The sequence below is a fragment of the Pygocentrus nattereri genome, chromosome 3, assembly GCF_015220715.1.
Source record: "Pygocentrus nattereri isolate fPygNat1 chromosome 3, fPygNat1.pri, whole genome shotgun sequence".
NCBI lineage: Eukaryota > Metazoa > Chordata > Actinopteri > Characiformes > Serrasalmidae > Pygocentrus > Pygocentrus nattereri.
The window spans coordinates 11,542,455-11,557,355 of NC_051213.1; the positions used below are offsets into that span (position 1 = coordinate 11,542,455).

Genomic DNA, 14,901 nt, shown 5'->3' on the forward strand with positions numbered 1-14,901 from the left:
CACTCTTTTATTGTTCTGTTTAAAAACCTTAGGTTATGAAAAGGTATAAATGTGTATCTTCTTCTTAGAAAAACTCATTCAAGGTACAAAGTTGGACCTTCAAACCACTGTTGTACCTGTGAGGGGACATTTCCACAGTCCTACCTTGATGAATGAAAAATGTACCTGGACAGAACCTGTTTTTCTAACAGTGTGGTCAGAATAGCCCATCTCTGTTAGTGCATACAAGGGGCTTCTGGTCAGGTTCAAGTTTCAAATTTAGCAGTAGCAGGTTTCCTGATTGGATTGAGTCTCAAAATTTGAGCTTCAGTGTAAGGCCTGTGTAGAACACTATTGTTTGTATGGACTTAGTAAATATAAATGTTATGTTCTAGTTATTTTTCCTGCACAGTTGCAGAAAGCATGTGTGTTGTTATGGTCCAAAACAGGACACAGCTAAAGACTATAGACTGGTCCACAGCCTCTAAAACCACCACAATTTCACTCTGCATGCAACGTTTTCTTAATATAGTCATCATCTGGTTTTGTGTACAGATAATCACTCCAATTTAACATGCTGTCATCCTGTTTTTGCTCTCACCACCTTGTGCGTGGTTTAAGGCCATTTCCTAAGTGGGTGCAGAGGCTATTTTTATTGTGGGGAGAGTGAAGTTCCCATTCCGTGTTCTTGAGAGGCTTCCCTAATTGATGAGTTCCTTAAAAGTTACAAATCATAACTTTTAATGTAATTTTGTTTACCAGTTTCAACCATATTCTGGATACCTGCTCTTTACTTGATTACTTGATCACTTTTGTAAATTGTGCTTACTTACAAATGGTGAGGTTCTATTACTCTGGCTTTAAACCAGTCAGAATCATTGGGCTGGGCTACTTTGTGGTGTTACAATGGAGAAACTATTGAATCCCTTGTTGAAAGGAACACTGTGTTTATTTTAAACAGCCAGAACGATGGAAGAAATCAGGGATGAATAGTTTCCATTGGCTTCCGTTAGTTTTAGTTGGAGTACGCCAGTTGAAAAACTGCTTGTTTGTATGCGGCACATGCAAAAAGATTAAAGAGCTGTTATTTACTCTGATATTTTGGATTTGTGGGTTTCCAGTGTTGTACAGCTCATGGAAGACTACCCTGAAGTGAACTGAGCATGAATAACATCTCTTTAGTGTGGCAACTTCAGCATCATGGTATTACTTTTTCCATCAAATTGCTCCCAAACAAAATCACGGAACAACACAGTTCTCAGACATCTGGTTTAGTGTACATCTTTTTAATTTTAATGGTGAAGCAAAAAAACAGAACAAAAATACTGTAAAATAAATTAGATTAAAAAAAAACCCACAAGCACATTTTTCGATTTGTACAACAAAGCAATGCAACATATTGGTTTCTTGATTTCCATATATACAGAATAAAAAATATATCTTTTTTTTTTAATCCTTAGTCCACTTCTTTCAGTGTCAATTCGTTTTTTTTTGTCTTGATGAACGAAAAGAAAGCAAACATATACAACATATTTTCCTTTTTATGCATTTTTTTTCTTTTTTTCATACTTATTTATTAATCTCACTATAATTTTTGTATGCATTCACATATATCCCGACAGTCCAAACTGTAACTGATTTTTTAAGCTTTTTTTTTTGTTTGTTTTCTAGAATTGCTTCGCTCTTTGACGTTGCACAAAGAAACAGTTGCCTGCTTTTAGGGAGCAAAACAAATTAACATCTGTAAAACAAAATTGTGACATTGTTTGGATCATACAGGGTCCTTCCAATATTTGGTGAAATATTTTCTAAATGTGAGATCAATCTCCCAATCTCTCATATATATATATATATATATATATATATATATATATACATATATATATATATATATATATATATATATATATATATATATATATATGCTGCACAATCACTTTCAAAACAAAAAAGAAAAAACTCTACAATGTTGGCTTAAGTGCTGTATTTACCATTTAGATGGCTAGACACATATCAAGAGTGCAGCAGTGCAAAAAAGCACACATAGTGAACTAGTATGGAATGGAGAGTCATGCAGGGTTTCTAGTCAGGCTGACCAGGACGTCTTCATGAGTCATTGTTCTAAATGAGTCTAATATGTTTTAAAACACTTGAAACATAAAGTCTTTGGTGTTGAAAAAAAAAAAACACTACACAATGCATGTGTGCACTTGGTCCTGTCTTACTAATTGTCCACTCTACCTGCCCATCCTAACCCTTCTCTCTGACTTCTCTTCACCTTTCGTCCCATTCGGAAGTGCTTCTCGTCTTTCGCTAAATACCATTTGTATATGTGGCTAGGCTGATCAAAAACGTTGGAATAGTGCAAACTGTAAACGTTCGTAACGTCTCTTTTTTTAAGATAACAAAAAAGAGGAGGAAAGAAAACAAACAAAATAATAACAATAATAATAAAAAATAATAATATTAACAATACAAGTCATAATAATTAGAATAATAATAACAATAATAATAATAATAATAATAATAATAAACAGAAATGTTTGGTTCCAGCAGCCCGTCAAACTTCTTTCAAGTATCTCTCAACAACACACACTACACACACACACACACACACACACACACACACCTACACACACACACATACACAAACACACAATATCAAACATACGTTTAAAAAAAAGTACAAAAACTCAACTTCCTCTTTTTTAAGTTGTAAAAGTAAATAGCAAAGAAACAAAACAACACGTTGATGAAAAATAAATCTTAATACTTGACAAGTTGCATAGTTTGAGATTTTCTGGGGTTTTTTCAGGCACCTCATCATCGTGGTCTCTCTTTATGCAGGGCATGTTCAGAGAGGGACTGCTCTGCATTCTCACTCTCATAAATATTATCTTGCCCCTGGCATTGTAGCAAAAATATATTATATTTTCTTTTTTTTTCTCTTTTCTTTTCTGAAAGTGCCACAGAAACTGCTCCAAGTTACAGACACCCACAGGAACGCCGAGCGTAAGTGGCCGCCATGTCGAGAAAGAGGCCTGCTGTTGCATGAGAGTCTATCTTGCAACTGAGTGCGATAGAGAGATGGAGACAGCGGGACTGTGGTGCTCTTTCCCACTCCCCTCCATCTCGCTCCCTTTTTTTCTTTTTTTGTCCATGTCCTTGCTGTCAGGGCACAAGTCCGTGCTCTTGCCCTGGTCCTCCCACCTTTCCCTTCATTGCTCCTTGTCTCCCTCTCTGCTCTCATTTATTTCTCTGCAGGCCACCTTATGAGCAGCCGCACTCTTCCACGATCATGTTCTGGATGTCCTTCTTGACGATCTTCTGCTCTTCATTGTAGTAGAGCATGGACATGGCACGAAGGCGGGTGGGCACGCAGCATGACTTGATGCTGGTGAACGGGCTATAGCCACGCATACGGTAGTGGTTGATGACGGTGGAATGGAAAGAAAGCGACGTTCCAGTGATGCTGGCGATGTGGCTTGGGCACTCACCCTCGCAGTAGTTGGCATGGTAGCCAGACGGCGCAATGATCCAGTCGTTCCAGCCAATGTCCTTGAAGTTGACATAGAACTGCCTTTTGCAGCAAACGCGCACCTTGCCGTCACACTCCAGGCCCCTCTTGCGGCGCCTCCTGGGGCCCTGCTCCTCCACTTTCCGCACCACAGCCATCAGGAAGGGCCGGTGCGACTGTTCCCGCTCTCCGCCCCCTGGGTTCACCAGGATTGGTGTGGCCCGTGCGTCAGCACACAGTGGACAGGAGACGCGCAGCTTCAGGGCACTGCTGCCACCTTGCTCCAGCAGGGACTGCACACTCGCCGCCACGGGGAAGGTGTGCCAGCCGCTGCGTCGTGTGTCCACAGCTTTTTCAGCCACAAGCTTCTCTCCAGATCCTGGTAGCTGCAGCAGGAGCCGGATGGTGACGTTGGTCCGAGTGCGGTTGCCTTTCGGAAGCCGCAGGAAAAGCCACACGTTGGCCTGCTCCACCAGAGACATCTCATCCCCCTCCTTGGAGATGAGGAAGTTTATCAGGCCTGGGGCCTCACCTGAGGAAAGAAGAGAAGAGCAGGGAGGGGTTTAGAAAAAAAAACAGGTCATTAGGTAAATGAGTTATTTTGATGCAGGAGGTTGTCTGGATGAATCTATGGATGAGCTTTGAGCTAACCACATCAGAGAAGTGAGTGGTTGGGAGTGGCAACATCAGTAGAACATTTGCGCTTTGTAGTGTGCCCATCGTTAAAGACTGACCAGCTTGCCAGCATTTCAGCAAGAGCAAGCTTTTCAACGCCCGGATTATCACATCTTAAGGTTTATTACTGTTTAACTACATGGACTACAGTGCCAATTAGGAGTTATTCCTTAAGTGTGAAACAGAAGTTTGGTCATGGACATTATTCATTTGTGCTGCTTTTCGAATGAAAGCTCTTTTGAAACAGCAAGCCATCGCTTTTTCTCAGTGTGTGAAAGGCAGTTTTTAAGACGAACGCTTTTGAACTGTGAACTAATTTCTGGCACTCATACACACACAAATATACATACACACTCTCACACACACACACTGTTCCTCACACTTAACTCTGCTCTTCCTGTCCGCCTTGAAACTGAGATAAGTGAGTTAAACGATCAGTTGCACAAGCCCCTAGGCATCACCTCTGCTGGTTGCCGGCCAAATGATCTATTAAGAGCCTGCTGGCCTGCGGCGAACACTTCTGCAAGTACAGTACAACGGCTGTGACAACACACAGCACAGAGTGTCCAGCTGCATGCCGTAACGTGCCATGTTTTCAGTGACTTGCTGTCTCCTTGGATCAGAAAAGGAGTCTCCCTCTGGCTTTGATCCACTGCACTTTACAGACAGAGGCGAGGCCTCTGGAAAGTCTCAGATCACAGATCATTTCCCAACTTTTAAACTAATCCTCCTCCATTTACTGAGGCAAATCTTCACAAAGAGGACTTTTATAAAGTCCTTAAAGTTGTCACTAGATGATGTGACTGGCTGTGGGTCTGTCATTGACTCTTCCACAGTCACTTGTAAAAGGACACTTCATCAAATAGGTAGTGCTGTGAGCTCACAGTGACACAGGTTGACAGGTGTTTGTAATACGGGACTCTTCGTAATTCTGCCACAGCAGCTTTTTTAGTCCCATCACAACAAATCTTCTTTATAAAAGACCATTATCACTGTGAACCTAATTTCGCTTAGAATATCAACAAACCATAATTTGACCAGGGTTGCTCAAACTTGTCAGGATGTTTGTCAGATATAATAAAGGCCAATGTGTTAAAAAAAACAAAAAAAACACACACAATTAAAAACAACGCATTTTAGCAAAGTTAGCTCAGAATAGAGAATGCTGAGAAAAAATTTGAAAGAAAATTTTATTACTGTAAAGGTAATAAAAATATTGTACTAGATTATGTTTTGAAAATTTTGGTTCCTACTCGAATAGTACCTAGAGTTTAATATATAGTTTATTAAACAGTCATAATATTTAGACTATTCAATATTCTATATAAATTAACCATATTATTATTGTTGTTGTTGTTATTTTTGTTGTTGTTGTGAAAAAAAAACTGTATGGATATTATTTTTGTATTTAGCATCACTGAATTAGAAAAGACCTGTTACAACCTTGTAGACCCCAGAAATCAAGTAGGCCTGTTTTATCTCAGTCCAAAACACTGTGATTACAAAGACTGTGTTTACCATTTTGTCTGGCTGTGAAATGTCCTTTAGTGAGAAATACACATTTTCTTGTTGTGATTGCTGTACTTCCATAAATTCTAGATGACATTTTTTAGAATTTAACTCTCTCATAGTGCTGCATATTTATAAGATTACAGCATAATAACAATGAAGTCAGTCTATCTGTGTGTGTGTGTATGTGTGTGTGTGTGTGTGTGTGTATGAGTATGTGTTTACACATCCCGAGTCCCATCTGTCCAAACACAGAAGAGCTTCATGAACAGAGTCTAAAAATAATGGGCTTTTCTAACATTGGCCAACGCATTGTTTCCTTTTTAATCTGCATCCCTCAAAAAAGAATGGGGCATCGCTAGCATTGGCTAAGCTGAGTAAACTCAGCTCCGGCTCTTCCCCAGCAAGGGCTCCAGCCTACAGGGAGAACCACCCACCCCACTGAGAAGGAGAGCGTATGGAAGCTCCCTCGCTCCACATGCTTCTCAATACGTTTGAAGAGAGAGAGAGAGAGAGAGAGAGAGGGAGGGAGGGAGAGGGAGGTGAAAGACTACAGAGCCGTACAATAATCCCTCAACAATAAACGCCAGTGTAACCACGAGAGTGTAGTTTGCACAGCTGTCCCCCACACAAAGATGGAAAATAACATTTACACATTCCTCTTCTCCCCCCTCCCACCCTTCCATGTCTTCAAACAGGGAGGAGGGAAGAGTATAGAATCACCTGGGACCTTAAAGTGGCTTGGAGGTGGTGGTCGTGGGGTGGGGGGGCCCAACTCCTCTTTAAACACTGCTTCGGTTAATGTGTTCTCTAATCCCACATCTCTATCTAGTTAACCTTAAGTGAGATCACCCACTTTGATCTTCTTGTTGGCCTCCTGTCCTATTGTATAGCTCGTAATGCCCTGATGCTCAAAGCCTGACTAATTTTCCGTGGCCAAATACTGAGGAAAAAAAAGTTGAAGGAGAGATTGTTTGAACACGCCTAAATGTGGATGGTATTTATTTATACTCCTCTTGAGGATGATTATAATGAGGAAATGTGATTTGTCTTTGGCTAATTTGTTGACAGTACTGATTAAAGGCAACAGTTGTAGCCCGTGAGCAAACTTGGCTTGGTCTTTTCAAAGAGATCGGTGCTCACAGGGCTGGCTTATAGAACCAGTGGAGGAATGCGTTAACTCACCAGTGACAAATGCTTTGACACTAATGTGTCCTGTTAAGGTCTAAGCTTGCTATCAACTCTTACACACATCTGAGATCTCACCGAGGCTAGCACAACTTTAAAAGAAACAGGCAGAGTAGCCTTGACATAAAAGACTTTGTGTGCAGATATCATCGCGCATGGATTGCACTATGGAGTACCCCTCCATAAATTAGATACTTGACCTATTTTCTGCCTTCACCCACTGCGAGCTGAAGTGAGCTATAAAATGCAGCGGATATTAGACCGCCTCCCTTAACGACGGGAGACTGTGGGCAAGTTGACTTCCTCGACTTCAGTACCAGCACTGCATATTTCAAACATGGCCATGTCAACTCTAAGGACGAATATCAAAGACTAAACAACTCTGGTATGAGTGCACTAATATCAGAATGCCAAATCCAAAACAAGGAGCTACCAGTGAATGAAAGTCCCTTGCATAAACACTAACTTTTATGAAGGGAAAAACTGATGAATCTCTGAAAAATATTCTTTTAAAAAGATAATAAAACTTGCAAATTGCTCTGCTAGTTGCCAAATAGATGCTGTCAGTCAAACATTTGGTGATTCTACTATTGATCCCAGAACTGAACTGATTCTTCTCTATTCAGTTTTGCAGTAAAGCTGTAGTAGATCTGTTGACACCTTTGCAGGAATAAAGTGCAACTGCAAATGCTTTACTGACCCCCATCAACTCAATATCCTGCCTGCATCCCTCACTTCATTTCCTGGTCCTACCTGAAGGCAGAAGAAATGCTGGTGTTTACCTGCCCAGGCTCACCGCCCCCTTGTCCACTACAGTATGGTCATCCTTCTCCTATGCTAGGCTCAGGGTCCACAGGCCAGACAATGAGGAAGGCACACCAGAAGGCAACTACTGACCCATTCTACTTTGGTTTAAGGTTCTTTTAGAGCCATGTAGTCATGTTAAATGACATGGAAATCCCCTTTGAGAATGATGCGTTACAGTCTGTTGCACCATCAGATGTTAATGTGACAGAGCAATAGAACGTAATTTTACTTGGACTACACTGGAGCTCAGCGTTTAGGCTAAGAGACAGATAAGGTCGATGGGATGGAAAGCTCCAATTTAGCTCTGACTCATTGTTATCACTTCAATCTCAATGATTGTATCCGTTTCAGAATTAGTCTGTAGCCCTGTGTGCTCTCTTCTTGAGTATGAGGCTCTCAAGCCAGCATCTGTAAGCTATAGCATACTAGCGTGAACAGGTTTGGATGATGCATCTGCTGTCAGAGTTACCAAGGCGGGGCAGTGGAATAATCTGAACTGGAGCTGCTGCATCACAGCTTCCATGTAGGCACAGAAATAGGTGACTAAGCTTCTGTCTTCTCTGAGTTCAAACAGACTGTGAAATCCAATCTGTTATTGGGATATACTACTGTTTCCCATGTTGGGAAATGGAAAAATGGCAAATAGTAAGAAATTGCTTGATGATTAGCACCTCAGCCCTAGTCTTTGAAAACTATACACTGTGCAATTTAGTGTTTTCTGGTTATCAGCTAAGGTGAACCCAGAAACATGGGAGCAAACTACTCATTGGGAAGATCCCTAGTAGTACTATCTACCACTGGTTTTTGGTTTTGGGGAGAAGAGGCTCTGACAATTTGTTTACTGGAATTTAAAATTTGGCATGAGGCAGGGGTCTGAAATCCCCAACATAAAGTACAGAAGTGACTGATCTGGGTCCTGTTCGGCTGACTTTGCAACAGATTCTTGTCATTCCTTTTCAGGGGAAATGATTTCAGTTCCAAAACATGTTATCTTTTCTTTACTACAGGGAAATCACCATCTTAGCCATTCTGGAGAAGCACTAATAGGGAAGTTTTTGAAATGCTTACAGTCATAGCTGTGGATTCCTGGAGTGCAGGATTTTGAGGTATACATCATAACATGGAAGGGTTTCAATGACGAAGTATGACTTAGTAAAAGAGGAACAGCAGAGATGTGTTTCACAACATGTCAAGTCTCAGAGATGTAGCAAGCATATCTAATCAATGGAAGCACAGCCCAAACAGTGAACACACATGGGCCAGTGATGAGATTTGTGGCTGGCTACAATCACATCAGTGCACAATATCTATGCAGTCGTAAGCAATGTTGGGAACACTTCTAGACTTGTCCTTTTTACTCCGCCTGAGCCATAGCTTCACACACAAGTTCCCAAGCCATCCGTCGTTTTATTTTTAATCTCACTGTCCCCAAAGATATGGGAAAATATTTATAGGGGTCTGACTTTGCCACATCTTCTCCTTTTACTGTTTCAGCAGACAGGCTCTTGGAACAACCGACTGGCTTACAGATTTTTAGTTGCCTGGCATGAGTTTCACACAGGACCAGAATAGCCTCTATAAACCAAAGTTGTCTCCCTCTCTCTATCAGTGTGTGTGCACATGCCTGGCAGTAGTTGACGTTCAACATGAAAGATCACTGTGTTGGAGACTTTCAGTAGACAGTAGACTTTCACTCTGGCCAACCACTGTGGAACGTATTATTTTATTTCTTTGACCTCTGGCAATGAGACAAGGCTTGAGCACCACAGTGACAATGTCAAGGAACAAGAGTGCATTCCTAAAATGTGTATGTTCTGGAAGATCTTGGGAAGTTTTCACTACTAAGTGCTGTTTACAAATTAGTTTATTCCTACAGTGTCTAAAGAATTAACATTGGCATTCATTTTGAAAGTGCGGTGATGTAGTTTTCATCTTCGTTACTCACTAAATTAAGTCTAGTGTAAATCTGCTACAGCTGTAGTTTGCACAGATTGCGTGGTCCCTTATTATTAAAGATTCCAGAGTTTTTTACTTACTATAAAAGGAACTGTGGAAAGAGCCCCAGTTTATGGGCTATCAATTCAGTGTGAATTGCCATGTCTGTACAATATGTACAATTTCTTCATTTTTCCTGAAGTAGGGATGCGCTCATTTGCATTTGCATGGCCCAAATCTACCTCAAGCATACAACTCGAACATTAAAACGTAAAAAGACAGAGAAAAAGTGATTTTATGTGGCAACATTGAGTGCTGACTCTACTTTCCAAAGCTTATGACAGTGTAAATGGCATTACATACAACAGCTAGGTTACTGTATATGGAATTAAATGCGCAGGCAAATTTCTACTTGCAAGCAGCCAGTGGACCTTTTTTATGTAATGGCTATGTGTAAATTGAGTAGCCACCCACAGTTCTGTAATTATTACCAAGATTTCTAATCCCATGCAGAACAGTCTTAAACATTAGACATCCTCTGGTAAATTTACACCTCCCCACCTAATAGTATGAATGACTACAACTGAGCTGTTATTTCTACTCATGCTGACACACAAACTCACTAACTAAACCACTTCAAAGATTTAAATTCAAACTGACTGTAATTTAGCTGTGAGAAATGAGATGCGGTTCAACAAATATATGAAATATTTCATGGAACCCATCAGTATTATAAACACAAGTGTTCTAAAAGCCAATTTGTTTCGCAATAATGTAAGCACACTGAAGTCCCTGCTGTCCTTGTGCATAAAATACTTGTCTCTGGATACCGATAGCCTCATCAAGGTCAGGTTTGACCTTAAATTACCAGGAATCTGCGAGCAAAACAGACTCATGCAGTGAAACTGAGCAACTGAGCGAACAACTTTGTGACGTGTATTAGAATTAGAGCTTCATGTTTCAAGTTAATCGTCACTGTGAGTTTAGCATCGGCAATTAGCCTGTCGGGGAAGGCAGAAATTAATGTATTCCATTTAGTGATATGAACAGTGTGTCAAAATCACTGGGTAACAAAAGACATGCAGATGAGCACTCAGGTACAGTATCAGTCACTATGTTCATTAAGTGCGCTCTATTGCCTGCCTGCGTGTGCATGCAACACCTTTGGATATTATGACTCGGATGCAAATCAGTGTAAGTGTAATTACTGCTGTCTTGACATCCAGCATTATAAACAATAGATACTGACTAAACTAAACCAACAAAAAAGACATTGGCCGTGTGCCCAATTCAGCACCTATGTGAAGAGAATGCTGCCACAAGCAACCTGTAATTTAGTGTCAACTACTTAACTGCAGTACACAGTATCAAGTGCAAGATGAAGGACCCCAACAGGCATAATGATATCGTTTGTATGAAGGATAAACTGCTTTGTGGATAAACTCCTGCCTTCTATGAATACTGACGCTATTTCAGAAGATGTTTTCCGAGGCATTTCCCCTGGTGGTCATTTCTGAGAACAACATGTATAGCAGTAAGCATGGCCAGTGGGTGAATTGAAGGCTACCACATGTTTTTGTACACATAATATACAAAAGTTTTCTTTAATATTCACAAAGTAGACAATTCTATTGTTGTCATTCTAGGTTGTGTAACTTACGCTCTACAGCGGTCAGGTGTAACTGCTACAACAGTGACTAGGAATAGGAATTTTAGAAAAGAGTTTCAGATTTGAGTGGAGAATCATGAAGAAAGATATATGCACTAAGCTAAATGTAGCTCATGTGGTATGAAGAGCAGTGGATTGCTTATACTGGATCTAAGCTCTTTTTTCCTACACATTTACACTCACAGCAGTTTAAAATACATACGATTTGTCCACAGTTACATTCATGTTCTAGATTGTAGCTTATCAGGTCCTGGTTTAATTATAGGCTGCAGTCAGATTCCTGAGCAAAACCCTCTACTCCTAATTTTCTAATAACTGTAATGGCTTTCAGGGGTCTCCTAAAGCATCTTTCCAGCTTTAGTGTGGTGCTTAAGTGGTTCAAGGACCCCTGAAGAGTCCCCCATTCATTTAAACCTTCAGCTAAGATGAACAAACTTGAGGACTGTGTTCAAGTGTTTGTTATTTGCCCATGTCTTATGTCAGCTCCTGCATCTGGCTAACTTTTCCATTGGTTCTTTGCTTTGTGCTCCAATGTATTTCTAAAGTCCATATTGCATTTGAATCGAAAAAGCAGTCAAATAGCTCTGCTGTCTGCTGTTCAGCACTGATACATCTGCTGAGTGCTTTGGCACATCACTGCTAGTGCATTGCTACATGTCAGTCTTTCACCTTGTTCTGCTGTATGACTCAGAGAGGAGCCCCGTCTTCTCTCACATCATGACTTTGACAGTACCTTTGAACGGCACTCGCTGCAACTGACAATGCTCAATCAGCTCCCTATCTGCTTTATGAAGGCTATCTTTCAGTCTTGGGGTAAGTACTGCTCTATAACCCTCACAGAGCTTCACACAGCAGTTTATGGCTGGAAGCCTCGGGGGGTTTCACAGATAATCAGCGATTCTCTAAAGCAGCAGGAGGTTTATGGAAAGCTTGAGAAAGAGGAGAGGGGGATATAAATGGGGGATAAGAATGCTACAGCACAGTTCTGGTCATTTTTGTTCCAGCTTTCAGCTGAGGCAACAGGTTTTCCCTAAACTCTTTTCCCTCCCAGGTGCAATGAAAGTCAGTGGCCACACTACCCCCATCCCTTCCTCTCCTAAAAAGTTTGGAAGGAATTACAGCACTTTGAAGAAGTTGGCACAGCAGAACAAGCCTCACAGTTTTGTTAACCCCTTAAAGTCCAAACATATTTCCAAAATTTAATCTAAAGGCTTATTATCTTGTAATTACTATGGAATTAACATGTAAATCATGGTGGTAGGGGATGGAGTTAGGAAGCCTTGCACCAGCCATGGTTCCTTGAATTTTAAACTAGATCCTAGTAACTTTATTTACCCTTTAGAGTCTTGACTTATCATTCAGTTGTTAATGTTAAGGCTTAATAATTCAGTAATGACTATGTAGTTACAACTGATGAGTTCTTGGAGTTTAAGATGCTAGCACAAGTCCACCTGTTTAGTTCTGTCAAAGTCTTCACTCTGTCACAAACTCAGACTGGGACTCACCAGATTCGGCGAAGGTGATGATTTCGGTCTGCTCAGCGCTCTCAGCCTCCTGGCGGCTGTGAGGCTCGTCATCAATCAGGACACTGCCATCCTGGGCCACGCGGCCCACGTGCACCTTACGAATGGCGTTGAGCAGGGCGGCGCGGGGCACCGGATGAGTGATGTTGGGCCGAGCTTGCAGGTGCAGCATGCTGAGGATGTGTCTCTTCACTGCCTCCACCACGTCCTGCTGTGCCTCTGCTTCCTCCACTAGTGCATCCGGGCCGCCCCGCCGGAGCCGGGACAGGGCGCAGGATGGGCAGTCGGACGGCAGGGAGCCCGAGGTAGCCATGGCACTGATGGAGCAACAGTGAACCAGGAGCAGCAGTGCCCCACTAAGGGCTGGCAGGAGCGTCATCCTTGGAGAATGGGCAGCAGACTCTGGAGGAGTGATGCAGACTAGCCGGACAGTCTGACTGACCAGCATGAAAAAGATTTTTAAAAAATGAAGTTTTGAAAAGTTCCTTGGTCAAAAGGCTTTCTCTCCAGTAACTGAAATTTGTCTTCTACCTGTGGATGTGCTCAGTCTGAAAGAAATAAAAAACAAAAAATAGATCTGAACTAGAACAAAAAGCAGAAAAGAGGTAATCCTTGTTGAGCTGTTGTGAAGAGAGGTGCTGACTGAAGAGGATGAATAGTTCTGCCAGTAGTTTGACTTGTAGTGGTTCTCTCTCGCTCTCTCTCTCTCTCTCTCTCTCTGAGTCTCTCGTTCTGGGTCCTTGGGAAGTTTGTATGGGAAAGGCAGGCAGCTTCTGGAGGAGCCCTGGGGAAGCAGCGTGCTCACGAGAGGTCTGGGACTGCTCACTATGCAGTGTTGAATGGTTTTGTAGAAGTGGGTTGGGCTCTCTCACTCTCTCTCTCGCTGTATCTCTCTCTCTCTCTCTTCACTCTGCCTCTACTTTCTGTCTCTCTCCTCACTCTGACTCTACTTTCTGTCTGTAATTATACTTGTTCCCTCCCTCCCCCTCTTCCACCCCCTCTCTCTCTCTCCTGCCCTATCTCCCTCCCTCTTTCTCAGTTTTCCTTGTATCCTTTTTTTTTTGTATTCATTCTATTTGCATGGCGGAATAACCCCCCACCCCCCACCACTCTCCCGGGGGGTTTGGACTCCACGTATAGGCATTTGTAAGACAGACATGACACATAATTTATTAAGGAGCTCTTACGAGTCATAATGCTGTCAGATCAGACAGCCTCTGCTTTCACATTCATAGATACACTCGTTGAGTCATCCACTTGAGTTTTTTTTTGTTTAAATAACTTGTTTATACTAAACATTGGCAAAAAAAATTCCCAAGTGATTCAAAAGCCCTCATTTTTATTGGAAACTCTTACAGCTGATGATGCATTAAAAGTAGTCAACAGAAATACTTTATGGTGTTGGTAATAAAGTATTACCAATATCGTAAAGAGAGTTCCTCTAGGCTAGACATTCGGCACAGTGGTCATGGATGTCACATGAAATAAACACCCTAGTACCTATTGGTCACTTCTGGGCAGCTGTAATTGTATAAAATCATTTTTGATGGAAATTCATCAGCTCCACTTCCCATATTACAATTCCTCTTACTGAGAAAAGCCGACCCGTGTTCTCCACCACTCACACACTGCATGCTGCGCACACATGCTCTGTGCAGAACCTCTACCTCTGCCCGAAGGCTCACTTCCTGTTTAATTGGTGAAAGATGGATGTCTGGGTTTTTCGCCCTTACAAGCCGCAGGTTGTGACGTCATCAAAGGCTGAACGAAAGAGAGGGGCGGTGTGAGTCTGTGTCTGAAAGTTTGACGATTCGTATGTGTGAGGTCAGCATGTTGATAGGAGTCAGAGCGTGGAGTATGTCATGTAGACACCCTCAGCGAATAAGGCAAGTAAGGTCTGTCTAATAAATGATTACTCACCACAATGAGATCTGATTCAGATTATTCTGTCACTGATGATGCTCATTGTGCTCAGTGTCTAAACTCTGACTATGTATAAAAAAAAAACAATACTTGATCCCTTAGAAGGCTAAAAATAATTTAGAATTTAGAAATGCCCTTTTTACCTTTTATCTCTTATGAATTCATGTGTAATCTGT

The 14,901-nt window shown here is 41.6% G+C and overlaps 1 protein-coding gene across 1 annotated transcript; it reads right to left on the bottom strand.

Annotated features, from left to right (window-relative positions):
* Window positions 1-2,451: 2,451 nt before the first annotated feature.
* On the bottom strand, window positions 2,452-13,722 carry inhbaa (inhibin subunit beta Aa). The gene is made up of 2 exons (XM_017704765.1): window positions 12,785-13,722; window positions 2,452-4,028 (listed from the first exon to the last, which is right to left on the bottom strand). The coding sequence occupies exons 1-2, from the start codon at window positions 13,248-13,250 to the stop codon at window positions 3,250-3,252; spliced, it is 1,245 nt and encodes a 414-aa protein (XP_017560254.1). The 5' UTR covers window positions 13,251-13,722; the 3' UTR covers window positions 2,452-3,249.
* Window positions 13,723-14,901: the final 1,179 nt, after the last annotated feature.